General features: G+C 40.1%; 1 protein-coding gene across 5 annotated transcripts in view; it reads left to right on the top strand.

Moving 5' to 3' along the window:
* The window catches only part of LOC106053190 (uncharacterized), a 127,927-nt gene that overhangs the window by 77,604 nt on the left and 31,773 nt on the right, over positions 1-18,550 (top strand). For 4 of the 5 annotated variants that reach the window (XM_056021771.1, XM_056021774.1, XM_056021773.1 and 1 more), the window contains exons 8-12: positions 3,526-3,656; positions 6,530-6,703; positions 9,956-10,118; positions 12,905-13,030; positions 16,981-17,200. In XM_056021771.1, coding sequence (XP_055877746.1) covers positions 3,526-3,656; positions 6,530-6,703; positions 9,956-10,118; positions 12,905-13,030; positions 16,981-17,200 — 814 coding nt within the window. The remainder of the gene's footprint in view (positions 1-3,525; positions 3,657-6,529; positions 6,704-9,955; positions 10,119-12,904; positions 13,031-16,980; positions 17,201-18,550) is intronic. The other variant, XM_056021775.1, reaches the window with a different exon arrangement.

Genomic DNA, 18,550 nt, shown 5'->3' with positions numbered 1-18,550 from the left:
TTCAAAAAAGAAGATGATTACGTCCTACGCGTCATGCATTTAGTCATGCATATTAACCAGTGACTTAAATTCTGCCAAGTCACTGGTTTTCCTGGCTAGCTCAGGCAACCCATTCCATGCTCTAATAGCACTAGGGAAGAAGGAGCATTTGTACAAATTTGTCCTAGCATATGGGACGAGGAATGTGCCTTTATCTTTGTGTCTTTCAGAGTATTTTATTAAATATTGTTTTTGTATTTGAAGATTATGGTTCAGTGTTTTATGTATGATTGCTACTTTACTTTTGCTCTGGAAAGTGCACACAGTTATTATTTCCCCTTTTAAACTTCATTGTTTCTCAATAGTTCTGTCTTTCCTTACAACGGATACACCAAAGACTACATTTATGAAATTCCTTTAAGCAAAGCAAATCCCAGTGCTAAACCTCATTCCTTGTTAAGTGAGCTCACTCCTCAGTCAGATCTAACATCTAATATTTGCAATGCTACGTTTCGTGTACTGACCTATAAAATATTCTGCACTATTTCTCATCCGAATGTTTTATAGTGACCAGGAACCATTAATGGAAGTATGTAGAAGTAAACCTAAACATTGGACTTTGTCCTGCAATGGTGGAACATTATGTCCTTTTGAGTGGCTTTATTCTGACAACAGGAGGCGCTGTGGCTGAGCGGTAAAGCGCTTGGCTTCCGAACTGGGGTCCGGGAGTTCGAATCCAGCTGAAGACTGAGATTTTCAATTTCGGGATCTTCTGGCGCCTCTGAGTCCACCCAGCTCTAATGGATACCTGACATTAGTTGGGGAATGTAAAAGAGTTGGTCGTTGTGCTGGCCACATGACACCATCATCAACCGTAGTCCACAGAAACAGATGACCTTTACATCATCTGGCCTATAGATGACAAGGTCTGAAAGGGGAATTTGACTTATTCTGACAGCAACTTGTAATCCTGACATTGCCTATCACCATTAGCATTTCTTAGGGGAAACTTTGAAGGTTCTCAAAATGTGACCCTTGTTTTATCACGTGCTCCTTCAATTTCAAGATAATTATATCCTGGCCTTAACCTTCCGCAGGACGACGAGCACTGGCAGCGGGAAAGGTTCAAACCCGGGATCTAAGAAACGGCGGTCCGGAGCGCACACCACTCGACCAGCCACACGTATTTACGCACACATTGTATACTAGCTATTGACCGAGTCTAAATTCAATACGACTGGACCAAACCTTTTGTCCCCGGAGATTCCGATGCCAGGTCATTTATTGGACATTTCACAGTGGTGGCTAATTCACCACGTGACTTTACTTATTGATCTACTTCCGCTTCGCCTCTTCCACAGCTCACAACAAGCAAACTTTATGAAACAGTGGACATGTATATAACGTTAAGAGTTATCCCCCTTTGTGTTGAAGTTTACTGTTTATATAATGCTGTTCATGGGAATACAAAATAATGAGCTTTACACATAGCTTTACATTGGTATAAAGTAAATCAGTTTAAATCAGTACAAAAAAATGCACATAACATCAATACAAAATAATCAGCTTTACGCCGATAACAAATGATGCACTTTACATCAGTACAAAATAATAATAATAATAATAATAATCTTTATTGTTCGTAAGGAAATTTGTCTTACAATTTGTGCAGTACACCAAAAATAAACATTGTATCTCTTTTGTGATGTAAAAATCACAAAATCCTGAACCAAAGGGTGATTTATTATTTCTAGAATTTTTTTAGCTTTTTTTTTTAAGGATGTTTGTCTCAAACAGCTGCCCAAATGTTGTTTTTTGCCAATTTGGCTTTGCTTGACTACCTATGAAGGGATCTCGAGGCTCGACACCCGACTCGAGCAGAATTGTGTTTACTGAGCGCCTAAAGGAAGCACTGAAAAATCTCCCACAAATGAGATTGGTCCATAGCGCTCTGAGAATGCTATAAGCATGAAAGTAGCGCTATATAAAAGCTTATTCTGACAGCAACTTGTAATCCTAACACTACCTATATATATATATATATATATATCAAACAAAATAATTAATAATTACCAGTAATTAATTGACTGATTAATTTTGTTCTAAATTGATTCATGTCTTCTCTTTGCCAATAAATAATTGTACGAAATTTCAACTTGATCTGAGAATAGATGTGGGAGAAAAAACCAGTACAAACATTTTACCCGACAGACAGACAGACAGACAGAGTGAATCGATATAAGCTTTGTAACAAATAATATGTGTTTTTGTTAACTCGTTGCTTCATTTCCTTTCATGTAACAATTAACTAAAGATACAGAGTTGCAATTCAGAAAAACGATGCCGCCCCTAAGGGCGCAAACACAGCATCTAAATCTTGATTTGCAATATCAATTTCACATTTGTATGTCCCCGGCGTCAGTATTGATTTTTTTCCTGAGGATCATCCAATGGCTTGTAGAAATGAGAACACTTCGTTTCCTTTTGTTTTCCGACTCTCATTTTTTGTTGTAACCACCAAAACAATAGTTTAAGATGATGAGCAAATAGGAAGTTTGTAGTTTGATGTAAATTACTATTAACAAAACTATTCTTTGCTATACATACTTCATAAAACAATATTACTGTGAAAGACCGTGACCAAGAAAGCTATGGACAGTGAAAGTGCATGGGTCCCAGCTCAGGAAGAAAAACGTACAATCCAAAAAAAAACGGCCAGCTCCTCTACCACCGAAGCAAAAGCCACCTTAACTTGCGATATTTGTGGACGGGAGTGTCTCTCCAAAACAGGGTTCCACAGCCAGACGAGGAAGTGTGCTCTGAGATGAATCATTGTCGTTCTTCGACTAAAGGAGGTCAATATAATATATTACTGTAAACTGTGTGTAGGGAAGAGCAGAGTGGCCGAAATACAGATCCTGATCTTGTATACTGTCATGTGACCTACTATCCTTGGTTATGTCAAAATTAAAATATACTTCATCTGTTAGGGACCCCTCAACTCAAGGAAACAAAGAAAACAAAGGTGCGTGGGATTTATTAGAAACGAATATTCAATTTGATTAGGGTAACACTATTAGTAAAATCACTAAACTTAGAGACACTTCAGCACATAAGAATAAAACATAAAGTAGAATAAATAGATAATACATAAAACACTGAATCATAACTTGCAAATAGAAAAACAAAATCCTTATAAAATACTCAGAAAAACACAAAGATAAAGGCACATTTGTTATTCCATTTGTTAGCAAAAAAATGTATACAATTGACTCTTCTTTCTAAAGGATAGAACGGGTTGCCTGAATCAGCGAAGAAAACCGACGACTTATATCAGACGTTACTTAAAAAAAAGAATATGCTTACGTCCTACGCATCTGTCTTTGAAGAAACCTGTCTACTTTAAACAAAAGGGCTATAAGCGCAAATTTCATTCTGTTTCGATCTTTAAAACAAAGTTGTGGAACTTTCGCTTTTTATACGAGTATATCATATGAGTTTTTATTTCTTCTCCAAGATCGTAATTGCAGACTTCATCTTCCCCAGTTCCTGACAGTAGCTCCGACGCTGCCACGGTTGATGAGTCCAACACGTCAATGGAGGTTTTAGGAGCGCCCACCATCAACGTCGAGGAGATTCAAATGCGGATCACTGACAGTTTTTCTAGAAAGATGCAGGTCAGTTTTATTTATCAAAATATTGGCATATTTTTTTTTCGATCTTAAACTATGACAGTAACCATGAACTATACATCTTTTAACACTTTGGCTTGATACTAGAAATTTCATGCTTCTATCTTATCACCGTGAAACGCATTTGATCCAGTTTTTAAAACCTGTCAACTTCTGATCTTTGGTAAAATACAAAATAGAAGAAAAAAAAGTTAAAATGGCATAAAGGTCCTAGATAATTCTCAGTTTCTATATAAACAAACATCGGCGAATTCGCATTGGTTATTAACACGAAGTATGGACACACACAAAAATTCACAATTTGTGTAATTGTGACGATAAGTGAAACGCCATCACGTAATTTATAAAGATGAATTTGATATGTGTTTGGAACAGTCTATTCAGAGGATAGTTTGTGCCCATGGCTGTCTTTGAGTTTCTTGTCTTATTTCTTTGTTTCTTAGCCTGAAACACATGACATGAACAGTCTATTCAGAGGATAGTTTGTACCCACTGCTGTCTTTGAGTTTCTTGTCTTATTTCTTTGTTTCTTAGCCTGAAACACATGACATGAACAGTCTATTCAGAGGATAGTTTGTACCCACTGCTGTCTTTGAGTTTCTTGTCTTATTTCTTTGTTTCTTAGCCTGAAACACATGACATGAACAGTCTATTCAGAGGATAGTTTGTACCCACTGCTGTTTTTGAGTTTCTTGTCTTATTTCTTTACTCCAATGGTCAAAAGGACAGGAAATACCCGATAGTGCCCTGACCTCTTAAGTGTAATGCCTCATAGCTCTCATAGCATTACAGGTGGAGAGAAAACACGCTCCTACACACACGATCCTTCACACACGATCCTTTACACACGATCCTCTACACACAATCCTTCACACACAATCCTTTACACACAATCCTTCACACACGATCCTCTACACACAATCCTTTACACACGATCTTCTACACACAATCCTTCACACACGATCCTCTACACACAATCCTTTACTCACGATCTTCTACACACAATCCTTCACACACGATCCCCTACACACAATCCTTTACACACGATCTTCTACACACAATCCTTCACACACGATCCTCTACACACAATCCTTCACACACGATCCTTCACACACGCTCCTACACACAATCCTTCACACACCATCCTTTACACACGATCCTCTACACACAATCCTTCACACACTATCCTCTACACACAATCCTTCACACACGATCCCCTGCACACAATCCTTCACACACGATCCTCTACACACAATCCTTCACACACGATCCTTTACACACAATCCTTTACACACGATCTTCTACACACAATCCTTCACACACGCTCCTTCACACACGCTCCTACACACAATCCTTAACACACGATCCCCTACACACAATCCTTCACACACGATCCTCTACACACAATCCTTCACACACGATCCTTCACACACGCTCCTACACACGATCCTTCACACACAATCCTTTACACACGATCCTTTCCACACACTCCTCTACACACGATCCTTTACACACGATCCTCTACACACCATCCTCTACACACAATCCTTCACACACCATCCTTCACACACGATCCTCTACACACAATCCTTCACACACCATCCTTCACACACGATCCTCTACACACAATCCTCTACACACAATCCTTCACACACCATCCTTTACACACGATCCTCTACACACAATCCTTCACACACGATCCTCTACACACAATCCTTCACACACGATCCTCTACACACCATCCTTCACACACGATCCTTTACACACGATCCTTCACACACCATCCTTCACACAAGATCCTCTACACACAATCCTTCATACACGATCCTCTACGCACAATCCTTCACACACGATCCCCTACACACAATCCTCTACACACAATCCTTTACACACGATCCACTACACACAATCCTCTACACACAATCCTTTACACACGATCCTCTACACACAATCCTTCACACACGATCCCCTACACACGATCCCCTACACACGATCCCCTACACACGATCCCCTACACACAATCCTCTACACACAATCCTCTACACACAATCCTCTACACACAATCCTTTACACACGATCCCCTACACACCATCCTCTACACACAATCCTTTACACACGATCCTCTACACACAATCCTTCACACACGATCCTCTACACACAATCCTTTACACACGATCCCCTACACACAATCTTTTACACACGATCCTCTACACACAATCCTTTTGACACGATCCTCTACACACAATCCTTTACACACGATCCTCTACACACAATCCTTCACACACGATCCTCTACACACAATCCTTCACACACGATCCCCTACACACGATCCCCTACACACAATCCTCTACACACAATCCTCTACACACAATCCTCTACACACATACCTTTACACACGATCCCCTACACACGATCCCCTACACACAATCCTCTACACACAATCCTATACACAATCCTCTACACACAATCCTTTACACACGATCCCCTACTCACCATCCTCTACACACAATCCTTTACACACGATCATCTACACACAATCCTTTACACACGATCCCCTACACACAATCCTTCACACACGATCCTCTACACACAATCCTTCACACACGATCCTTCACACACGATCCCCTACACACAATCCTTCACACACGATCCTCTACACACAATCCTTCACACACGATCCTTCACACACGATCCTCTACACACAATCCTTTACACACGATCTGTCCCGACCTCCCTCAGTGTCGGAAACAAAACATATTTACATATATATGTACAATATTAAAGCCAGGGAAAATCATTCTACTTCTGACACCATTATGCTAACGATCTGATTGGTTAACTCTACAATTTGCTTTTAGGAATGGGAACGCATGAAGTATAAAAGCCCAGCGGCCCCTGCGCGAGACACCAGTCCGGAAATGGAGCGAAAACTGAGCAAAGCCAGAAAGGAAGAAAGACAGAAAAGTAAACGCTCGAGAGAAGAGAAAGAGAAAGAGAAATGGGAACGTCAAAGAGAAAGGGACATTCAGAAGGTGAGACGATCCTTAGAGACAATCCTTAGAGACGATACGTAGAGACGATCCTTAGAGACGATCCTTAGAGACGATCATTAGGGACAATCCTTAGAGACGATCACTTGAGACGATCCTTAGAGACGATTCTTAGAGACGATCCTTAGAGACGAAGAAACGATCCTTAGAGACGATCCTTAGAGACGAAGAGACGATCCTTAGAGACGATACGTAGAGACGATCCTTAGAGACGATCATTAGGGACGATCCTTAGAGACGATCCCTTGAGACGATCCTTAGAGATGATTCTTAGAGACGATCCTTAGAGACAAAGAGACGATCCTTAGAGACGATCCTTAGAGACGATCCTTAGAGACGATCCTTAGAGACGATCCTAAGAGAAGATCCTTAGAGAAGATCATTAGGGACGATCCTTAGAGACGATCCCTTGAGACGATCCATTGAGACGATCCTAAGAGACGATTCTTAGAGACGATCCTTAGAGACGAAGAGACGATCCTTAAAGACGATCCTCAGAGACGATCCTTAGAGACGAAGAGACGATCCTTAAAGACGATCCTCAGAGACGATCCTTAGAGACGATTCTTAGAGACGATCCTTAGAGACGATTCCTAGAGACGATCCTTAGAGACGATTCTTAGAGACGATCCTTAGAGACGATCATTAGGGACGATCCTTAGAGACGATCCCATGAGACGATCCCTTGAGACGATCCTTAGAGACGATCCTTAGAGACGATTCCTTGAGACTATCCTTAGAGACGATTTTTAGCGACGATCCTTAGAGACGATCATTAGGGATGATCCTTAGAGACGATACCATGAGACGATCTCTTGAGACGATCCGTAGAGACGATACCTTGAGACTATCCTTAGAGACGATCCCTCGAGACGATCCCTTGAGACGATCTCTTGAGACGATCCTTAGAGACGATCCCTTGAGACGATCCTTAGAGACGATTCTTAGAGACGACCCCTTGAGACGATCGTTAGAGACGATCCCTTGAGACGATCTGTAGAGACGACCCTTTGAGACGATCGTTAGAGACGATCCCTTGAGACGATCCTTAGAGACGATTCTTAGAGACGACCCCTTGAGACGATCGTTAGAGACGATCCCTTGAGACGATCTGTAGAGACGATACCTTGAGACGATCCTTAGAGACGATTCTTAGAGACGACCCCTTGAGACGATCGTTAGAGACGATTCTTAGAGACGACCCCTTGAGACGATCGTTAGAGACGATTCTTAGAGACGACCCCTTGAGACGATCGTTAGAGACGATCCCTTGGACGATCCTTTGAGACGATCCCTTGAGACGATCCTTAGAGACGATCCATTGAGACGATCCTTAGAGGTGATCTTTAGAGACTATCCCTTGAGATTGATGTCGAGGAAACAAATAATCAGTTGCCTCAGCCTAAGAAAGAACAGAGGCTGGGGAAAGGGGGAGGGGGGAGGTAATTAAGTGTGTCAATAGAGTCGCGTGTATTTAGGAAATGTATATTTTATTCCCCCAAGCGACAAGTGGCCTGCGAGATCGGGAAATAGCAGAGTTGTCAATTGGCCGTTCAAGATCCGACCTCTTTTTTTTATTATTCTTATTTTTAACGATATGCCGGCCAGTTCAAGAAATAGCATGAGGTATAATAATCGAGATATAATAATCGAGATATAATAATCGACCAGTCGGAGTAAAAAATTATCATCAACTATCTATATAACTTAATTCTTTGTATAAATTCAATGTCTATGGCAATCGCTTAGTAAGAGAGTAAGTTTTGTCTGCGTTTCAGAAATTTCTTAAGCCTGTGGTCAAACATTTTGGATACCTTTTAGCTTTAGACTCATTTAGTTATTATATATAGCATTCTTAAGGGCCCTTTTAGGCCAAATGAAAATATACACTAATGTATACAAGGTCAAAGTTCAGAGTATCCTTGAAGCGTCCAAACTTCCTGGTTTGATTGTAACATGTACCCGTATTTTCGCGCATATACAGTTTACAATCACAATTAATGAAAGCATTATCATGTTTTTTTTAAAATGTTTTTAAGAGGAAGTCTATCATTGCTAATTTGTCTATTGGAATGTTTATATCCATTACATTAAGAGCTACTATTCTGACGTCTAAATGTACCAAAAAATTTTTAATTTACGATGTAACAGAGACCGAGCCAAAATAAAAATTATATTACTAAACATAATAAGATTAAGGATGTGCTTGTTTTGGACGTCACTTTAGAACTAAAGATTATTACGTCATACACCCAGACCTTAATCAGGACGGTGAGGGAACGACGGATGCCAGGGGTTGGAACACTGGACCATCGCGACACTAGACCAGAGCGCATATTACACACCAGACATAACATTCACAAAGCGAACATTTTAAGTGCTTATTGCTGGTGTTAGAGAGAATTCTTTGTCGTTATTTTTGTTTTAATTACAGCGAGTTGCCAAAGAAAATTTAAAAAAAAAAGCAGGAATCCTTTAAAAAAAACAGCACAGAATATTATCTGTTGGGAAGAGCTCCACATTTACAGCCATATAATCTTAAATTAATTAATTAACATTAAGTTCGCTAGAATGAAATATTTTGTAATGGGAAGTGGGAGACATAACGTTAACAAAATTATACCAGACAGACGGACTGACGGACAAACTGACTACGCCTAGTAATTGGGGGGGGGGGGGAATGGCACGAAACAAGAAACAATAACTGAAAAAAAAAAATTTTGACTACAAAAAAAAAAATCTTAAAGCAAATGTTCACTTAAGATTGACTAAGTAGACATTGACTAGACCTAGAATATCTTTTATGAAACTTTGCTAAATGAAAGTTGACTAGACTTATACAATTATAGTTGACATAGTTAAGTAAAAGTTGACTAAACCAAGTTTGACTAAATCAAATTTGTGTAAGAAAAGGTTTATTGAAGTTGAATGACCTAAAGTCGACCAAGAGTAAGTAAAATAAAGTTCCCCCTTCAGACCTTGCGATCTTAGGGGCAGATAATGTAAAGGTCATACGTTTCTTTGGCCCACGGTTAATGAGGTTGTCAGCTGGGTGGACTCAAAGGCGCCCAAAGATCCCGAAATTAAAAATCCCAAGGATTCAAACCCGGGATCTCCGGTTCAGAATCTAAGCACTTTACCGCTCAGCCACCGCGCCTCCAAATGTGACCAAACCAGAAACACAAATACGTGAGTCAAAGAATCCCAGACCTTATCTCGCTAGTTTGTTTCTAGGTTGAAAGAGAGCAACAGAAACTGGAGAAAGAAAAAGTGAGAATCGAGAAAGAGAGACTCCGGACACTGGAACGAGAAGCCAAACTGGAGAAACTCAAGGGGCGGCTCAGCCAATCTGAGGCTGACTCGAGCTGCAAGTCGCCCACACTGACCTCGTTGGCAGGTAAGAGAGATAAGTCTTGTTTATCATTCTGACCTCGACCTTAGAGTTTGTGTAGCTTACGCTATGACACCAGACTTTCCCAACTGCGAACTAACATTCACAGTGACTCTGTGCAAACGTAGATATGTTCTGTATCGAATACTTTCAAAAAAAAAAAAGGTCAATTCATACAGAAGTCTAACAGTTCCCAGTTTTTACATTTTTGGTAACAAAGTTTTACTTATATTTAATGTTGACGCTATATGTTATATCAATGACGTAATCATCTTCTTTTTTTGAAGTAACGTCTGTATTATATAAGATAAGATAAATGTAAATATGTGAAACGACCAGCATGCAATCGTGAGGTTATCACGTGATATTAAGTTTAAAAATAAACTTCCCACTTGTTAAATTTTTGCAGCCACAATTTTCCTCTCACCTTTCCATTCTTCAAGTCTCTGATGTGTGTGTGTGTGTGAGAGAGAGAGTGTGTGTGTGTGTGAGAGAGAGAGAGAGTGTGTGTAAGTATACCTGGATTTGTGTTGTGTGTGCTAAACACGAGCAGCGTCACAAGGGCCGGTGTCACTCGGTGCGGTTCGTACCCCCCTCCCTCTCCCCCACCCCCCGCCATCCCTGTGACGCAATGGCTGAACATTTATGCAACCGACAAATTCAATTTTTAATATACCAACATTATCGTGTGCACTTTTTTTATTTACATTATTATTATAGCTTATAGCTCAGAGCGATTTGGTCCAATCTCATTTGTGGACAAGTGGGGGGGGGGATCTAGGAGCTGGTTTAACGCCTTTAGGCGCTCAGTAAACACAACTCTGCCCGAGTCGGGTGTCGAACCTCGAGCCCCCTTCTAGGTAGCCAAGACAAGCCCCTTCTAGTTCAAGCGCACTTAGCCTCTCGACCACGCTTCCCACTGGAAGCTCCTAAATATTGATTTCAACAAATCTTGTTCGATTGATTAAGAAGTTCAGTCAGCGATATTGACACCATTCGTTAAAAGAAGGCCACAACACTGACTTGCGACGTCGCAACCTGTGGCCAGTTCAGACCAATGGCTCCTTGACACGTCACAGGTCTATCGCAATGTTATAACTCGGCTACAACGCCTATGTGCTTGAACAGACCTAAGAGAAGGATGCTGACATCAGACAGAAACAACGGAGTTCCGGCAACCTCTAGAAGCTTGAGTAGAAGCTGTGATCAAAGCCTATTGGTCTAAATCAGCGATGCCCAAAATACGGCCCTCGGGCCAGATCCGGCCCGCGAAGTTGTTCTACCTGGCCCGCCGAAACGTCAATTCAAAGTTTAGAAAAATCCACCCCGCGCCCCCCCCCCCCAAAATAGGTTGAAAAATGTAGCTTTACCTACGTTAGACCCTTATTTTTTTCTAATGCATTGGTACCACAACAGTGAACACTTTAATGGAAAATGTACCAGGAAAAGTTCAGCGGATCTTTACTTTTTGTGGAACATGATAATAAGCCAACATATTTGTTTTATAAAGAACGTGTGGATGTTTAAACACACAAACACATATGAACAGCATTATGAAACAAATATGGCGGCATTGGTGGGAATATTGAACACAAAGAGACAAGAAAATGAGTCGGTGGTGAGACTTGTTAAAATGTTTCTCACATTTGAAGTAGAGAAATGAAGTCATTTTCCGACGCCTGAAAAAAAACATTCCAATATCCCGTTAATTAATGTAAGTACTACATCCATGGGGTTCTCATAAAATTAGTTTAAAGTCAATTTCATTTTGTTTAGTTCATTTTTTTTTTACCTTTTCGGTCATGTGGCCCGCGACACGAGTGTCGGAAATTAAAATGGCCCACTTGGTCGAATTAGGTTGGGCATCACTGGTCTAAACTGTCCACGGGTTATGACGTCGCATGCTAGTGTTCAGATCTTCTTAAACGATTAGTTTCGGTGATATTGACATGATTTGGTGGGGAAAAAAACTATAACAATTAGATGTAAGTGTTTCAGTAATTCATTGACGATGAATTATTGCGTCAGAATTTTTTCGCTACGACATGACTTACGAAATGACTCGTCTTACAGCACAAGGTATTTTCTAGGCTTTGACGTATTTTGAGATCCACGAAACAATTACCTGTCTATGTATTTGTGATGTGTGTAATTTGAAGGTAATTTTTATATTAGTAGATGTAATATTTGTCAGAAATATTCAATACATTAAAGATAATAACCGATGTAGTCAAATCTGTTTTAGAGCGAATCGCATTCACAATCTTTTTTAGGGCTGTGGATAAAGTAAGTCGAGTCTGTTAAAGAGGCTTCAGAGTTAAGTCTGTTAATAAGAATTCGAATAAAGTCCAATTTTTTACAGAGGCTTCGGATAAAGTCCAATCAATTTTAGAAGCTTCGAAAAAAAAAATTTACTCCTAAAGCGGCTTCAGGTACGTTGTTCATTCAGCATTAGAAGTTGTTGTTTTTTTAATAGCGCAATTTTCAAGCTTATAGCATCCTCTGAGCGCTATGGTCCAATCTCATTTGTGGACCAATGGTGTGTGGGGAGGGGGGAAGGGTGTATCTGGGAGATGATTTTCCGTGCTGCCTTTAGGCGCTCTGTAAACACAGCTCTGCTGAGTTTGGTGTCGAACCTCGAGCTCCCTTCATAGATAGCCAGGCCGAGTTCAATCGCCTCTCGACCACATATCCCACCCACAGATAAAGACCAGTCCCTTTGGAGGCTTCAGATCCTATCCGGTCCGTTTAAGAGGCTTAAGGATTAACCAAAGATGTCTCCTCTATTTCAGAGTATAAGGTAACTGCAGACTTCGCTCGCAAGCTTCATGAATGGGAACTGAGGAAAGGACTCTCCCATGATGTCTCCAACTCGATCTTCAGAGAAGCTCAAGAGTTGAGCTTAAAGCTCAGCGAAGGTCAGAAGACGTGGGGGGCGGGGCTCACCTTGTCATGAAAACGCATCTTCACGCTCGTTGTGTTAGTGTTCTTTCTTACGCAGTTAGAGCCGGCGCGGGTGACTTTTTTTTTTTTTTCTGAGCGGGCGAGTTCTGGAAGAGGTAGCTTATACTCTTAACATGAAGCAACGCTCAGGCGCTCTGTTTACCAGGGCGTATATGTCATTTCCTAACGCTCCCCGCCGGCGCTGACTGGGTAACTAACACTTTTTTTTGTATTAAATAAAAGCTATTTGGCGCTGGCTTGATGGTGTCTGAGCTAGAAGTGACAGCAGATGAACACATTACCTGGCACATGGCAATTTGAACACGTTTCTTTGCGCTTGATTTGAATATATTTTATTGAATGCACCTCTACATGTTCACATCACGGCGGCGCGTGGCGTTCATTTCAATAACGCATTTATCCTCTAATACACTAACGCATGTGAACTTTGACCTTAGCATGCTTAATGCTTGAATAGAAGGTACTGTATAACTTTCAGATCTACCTTGAGAATATGCTTTTTAAAAAATTCTGGGATTTATTTATTTTTGGGTTGCTGCTTCTGTTGGCTGTTATATCTAACATCTGTAAGAGAGAGAGAGAGAGAGAGACAGAGACAGAGAGAGAGAGAGACAGAGAGAGAGAAAGAGAGAGAGAAAGAGAGAGAGAAAGAGAGAGACAGAGACAGAGAGAGAGAAAGAGAGAGAGAGACAGAGAGAGAAAGAGAGAGAGAGAGATAGAGAGACAGAGAGAGAGAGAGACAGAGAGAGAAAGAGACAGAGAGAGAGACAGAGAGTGAAAAAGAGAGAGAGACAGAGAGAGAGAGAGAAAGAGAGAAAAAGAGAGAGACAGAAAGAGAAAGAGAGAGAGACAAAGAGAGAAAGAAACAGAGAGAGAGACAGAGTGAGAGAGAGAAAGAGAGAGAAAAAAAGAGAGAAAGAGATAGAGAGAGAGAAAGAGAGAGAGAGAGAAAGAGAGAGAGAGACAGAGAGAGAAAGAGAGAGAGAAAGAGAGAGAGAGAGGAAAGATCTAGCATGAACCTCGAAGGTTGCGAATTTTCCAAATGTATGAAATTGTATTGTGTTTCAATCTTGAAGTTTACCTTTATTTATTTAAACTGACTGGCGAATGAGTCTATTAATAGACGTTTTTGATAGCTTGATCACGTCATAGCTCTTTGCGTGACTGGATTACGTCACCACAGCGTGATCGGTTTTATTTTTATTCCGATTTTACCGGCTTATTTCCCTGTTGTTTGTTTGACACTTTCAGTTTTTCGTTTTCGAGATCGAAATTTTATTTCAGTTTCACTTTTCTGAAACTGTTTACCCTTTCTTTCATTACGACTCAACGTAGTTTGAGTTTCCGTATTTTTTTTCCTTTGTTTTTTTTTTTTTAAATTATTTGTTTTGACCTCTTTGTTCTTTTATATTTATTTCCGTTATAGATATAAAATTATTATTTTAATTTTCATATACGTGTAAGCCAACTCAGTTCCCACAGCTGTTAAAACTATTTCTCTAGATATGAAATACAGGAAAAAATATTTTATTATAACCAACCATCGTCTAGATCAGATAAGAGAATGACCTACTGATGACTACTATCTGAATGTCGCTGGTAAGAACATCTCATTGGTTTGAAACATTGTCTGACAGAAATCGAACACAGTCATTCATCCCCCTGAATAACAAATTCTCTGCACATGTCAGAATTAGTTCCTTAGAGTAGTGCCGGTTTTAAATATGTGGAGGCTCTGGGCATGATTTTTGTTGAGGCTCTACCCGCATCAAGCTTCATAAAAATGCATTGAATAACATGAATAAACCGAACAGCATGTCATGTTTGGAGAAAGATATAAGCTAGCCTTCTTGTCTATTATATATCCTTTCATAAAAAAAATAAGAATTAAGACTGAATACCGATATGGCTGAATACCCGATATGATTGAATACCGATATGGCTAAATACCGATATGGCTGAATACCCGATATGATTGAATACCGATATGGCTGAATACCGATATGGCTGAATACCGATATGGCTGAATACCGATATGACTGAATACCGATATGGCTGAATACCGATATGACGGAATACCGATTTGACGGAATACCGATATGACGGAATACCGATATGACTGAATACCGATATGGCTGAATACCGATATGACGGAATACTGATTTGACTGAATACCGATATGACTGAATACCGATATGGCTGAATACCGATATGACTGAATACCGATATGGCTGAATACCGACATGGCTGAATACCGACATGGCTGAATACCGATATAGCTGAATACCGATATGGCTGAATACCGATATAGCTGAATACCGATATAGCTGAATACCGATATGGCTGTATACCGATATGGCTGAATACCGATATAACGGAATACCAATATGACTGAATAATGATATGACTGATTATTGATGAAACTAAATATCAGGAAATCACTCATTAAAAAAAAATACCACACAGTGATTTCAGAAAATAGTGACCTTATAGTATGTTTGTATGTGTTTGTGTGTGTGTGTGTGCACGTTTACATGTGTTAGCTTCTGTTTGTGTGTCACCAAGATATTTCTAGATCAGTTACACAGCGCTAGCGGTTTAAAAAAATGTAATTCCCGAGTCACTAGAGCAGAAGTGATGTTAAAACCAAGTCCCCGAAAAATACTTTCAATTGGAAGGGAGAGAACTTGCTATCAAAAGATTTCATTACGTTTTTGTTGTCTGTCCAGTGAGTCTGCCTTCGAGTCACGTGATCATTAACATGCATGAGTGATTTTTTTTATCCAGCTTGTGTGTGTGTGTGCGCTAAAACCTTCCTGATCTTTCCATAGAGTTATTAGTTTGAGACAGATACTAAAATCTATGAGGTGGGCTTATATTTAAAATATTGTTCTATGCTGTGCATTTTGCAATACTTAAAACGAATGTAATTATAGTCATGGACTTTTTTTATAGTTCATAATTATTTAGTCAATCTTTTCTTTTATATATATATATATATATATATATTTAAAGTTCGTGCTTTACCTCATGTGTATGTAAAAAAATATGTGTATCTATGAGTATATGTGTGTGCAAGTTGGTTTCAGTTCAAGAATAGCGCCCCCTCCCCCTCGGAACAAACTAGAAGACTGAGATTGTGACAAAAACATTGAGTCCTTCCCCCCCCCCCACCTGTTGTATCAGTACATTGGCCAAAGGTTATTTCAATGAATGTACCACCTTTTACAGGTTTAGTGTCCTTAAACACTGGTTTTAATGGACCTCATTCACCAATCGTAAACAAACAACATTTAGTCACGTGATAATATTGATAAAACAACGAAAAAAACTGTCACGTGATAGCTATCGTGTATTAAAATCAGATCGTAATCTATATAGAAGAGATAGAGAATCACGTAACTAAATGTTTGTTTACGATTGGTGAATGAGGTCCGTTAGCGTTTCTTACCAGTAATATTGTCACGTGACTCCGAGCTTGCGCGTCTTGTGTCAATATAGAAACGACTATCTTTGAATGGCTCTCTAGGACACCAATATAGTCATGGGCGGTTCTAATGAACATCCCCCCCCCTCCAAATCGCACCATGGTTGCTACGCCACTGAGTGTGAGTGCTTGTAAGCGTTTGTGTATGTGTGTGTGTGTGTTTGTTCCTGAATTGCATGGGTTTGTGTATGTGTATTCTTGTATGTTTATGTTTGTATGTGTTTGTTTATGAGTGTATGTGTAAGAGTTTATGCTTGTATGTGTTTGTATATATAAGTGCATGTTTGTATGTGTATGTTTTTGTTTGTGTGTGTATGTGTGTGTGCATGCTTATATCTGTTTGTTACGTGTATCGATGGTTAATCCCGAAAGCTTGTACTGCACACATTTGTTCATCTCTTTTTTTTTTATGTTTAGAAGACAGCGAAGACAATGCTGAGAAAGGCGGACCCAGGGGCGTCCCTAGGACAGAAGGAGGCAGGAAGGGGGTACCCCCGCCGCCCCTGACGTTACAGCCCTACTGGGACTCTCCGGAGGACACGTCGCCCGTGGAGCGTCTGTCAGAGGTCAGTCTTGGGGATGAAGAAACCTGCACGAGCGTGACCGAAGAGTGCTTGACCAAGTCCAACATTGCAGCGTGAGTATTGACCAGCTGTCAGTGTCTGTTAGCTCTCTCCTCCTCGCCGGCCACTGACCTGAAAGATGTGACATAATTCATGATAGTTGTCCAATGTCCAGAATAGATCTTTAAAGCATGACGAGACGAGACGTGTAATTCGACATCCATCCCTTCCGGTCAATTTCCCTTGTTTGAGGATCCACGCTGACCACCGCATTCTCTTCAATCGATATTACAGGATCACTATAGTACATTCCCAGTTTAGATTCTTTTATGTTTACAGAATGTACGAATACTATTATGTAACATCACAAAGGAAACACAAGACACTGATTACAAAGACAGACACAAAAACTCATATATTTCCTGGGCAATCAAATCATTTAATAAAATTTAATAATAAGGCTTGTCTTCGAGTCCGAAGATTAGTGAGGAATACAGTTTAATAAAATTTAACCATCCGATAAAAACAATCCACTTTAAAGTGGGTCTGTTGTAAATAAATAGTTATAATGTTTTGTTTAGTTTAATGCCTAAGCTGTAAGACAAAGTTCCTTATGGATAATAAAGAATATTGAAGATTATTATTGTTATACGAAAAACGAAGTAATATTCATTCTCTGGCACTGCCAGTTTTAATGTTTAATATTTTACATGTTTCGGATGTTCCTTCAGAGTTGAAGATAGTTTACTTCCTAGTCCAAACCTCCCGCAGGACGACGCGGGATGGGAGCGGGCAGGGTTTGAACCCTGGACCATCGATAAATCTGAACGACAGTCCAGCGCGCAAACCGCACGACCAGGCAGCCATCCAGGGTGGAGCTTTGTAAGAGAGAAACAAAATGTATTGCAGTCCTCTTAACAGAGTTCACTGAGAAACTTGCTGGTGATGTGGCGTCCGCGAGTCCGGAGTGTCCGTGTCCACCCGTAAGTGAACGCAAAACTAAACTTCGAGTTTAACCCCGAGGCACCCCCCCCTTCCGGTCAGACAGAGTGGTGCAAAGGAGGAACACACTGCTCACTTCAGGCCTGTGGAAGGGAGCTCTTGTTCGCTTATGTTGGCCTTAGAGTTCGATGCACAACTCTATATGACTATTTCAGATGGAGATGTGTCAGGTAACGAGACTATTCCTTGAAATGTTAACTTCTTGAAGGTATCTGTGAGGTCAGTTGGCATTATCCCCTCGGTTGATATAACAACAGGAGATATTGTAATTTTAAATAACTTCCATAAACAAACTTCAAGCCTAGGTTACCATATTTTCTTTGTTTTTCCATTTCAGTTTTTCTTACATCATGAGACATTGGTATAGTGATGTCAGTAATAGAAGTGATTTTTTTTTCTTCTTTTTATCAATAAACAGCAGA

Source organism: Biomphalaria glabrata, chromosome 2 (assembly GCF_947242115.1).
Source record: "Biomphalaria glabrata chromosome 2, xgBioGlab47.1, whole genome shotgun sequence".
Lineage (NCBI taxonomy): Eukaryota > Metazoa > Mollusca > Gastropoda > Planorbidae > Biomphalaria > Biomphalaria glabrata.
The sequence above is the reverse complement of the archived record's forward strand: the minus strand, read 5'-3'. Positions and strand labels throughout refer to the sequence as shown.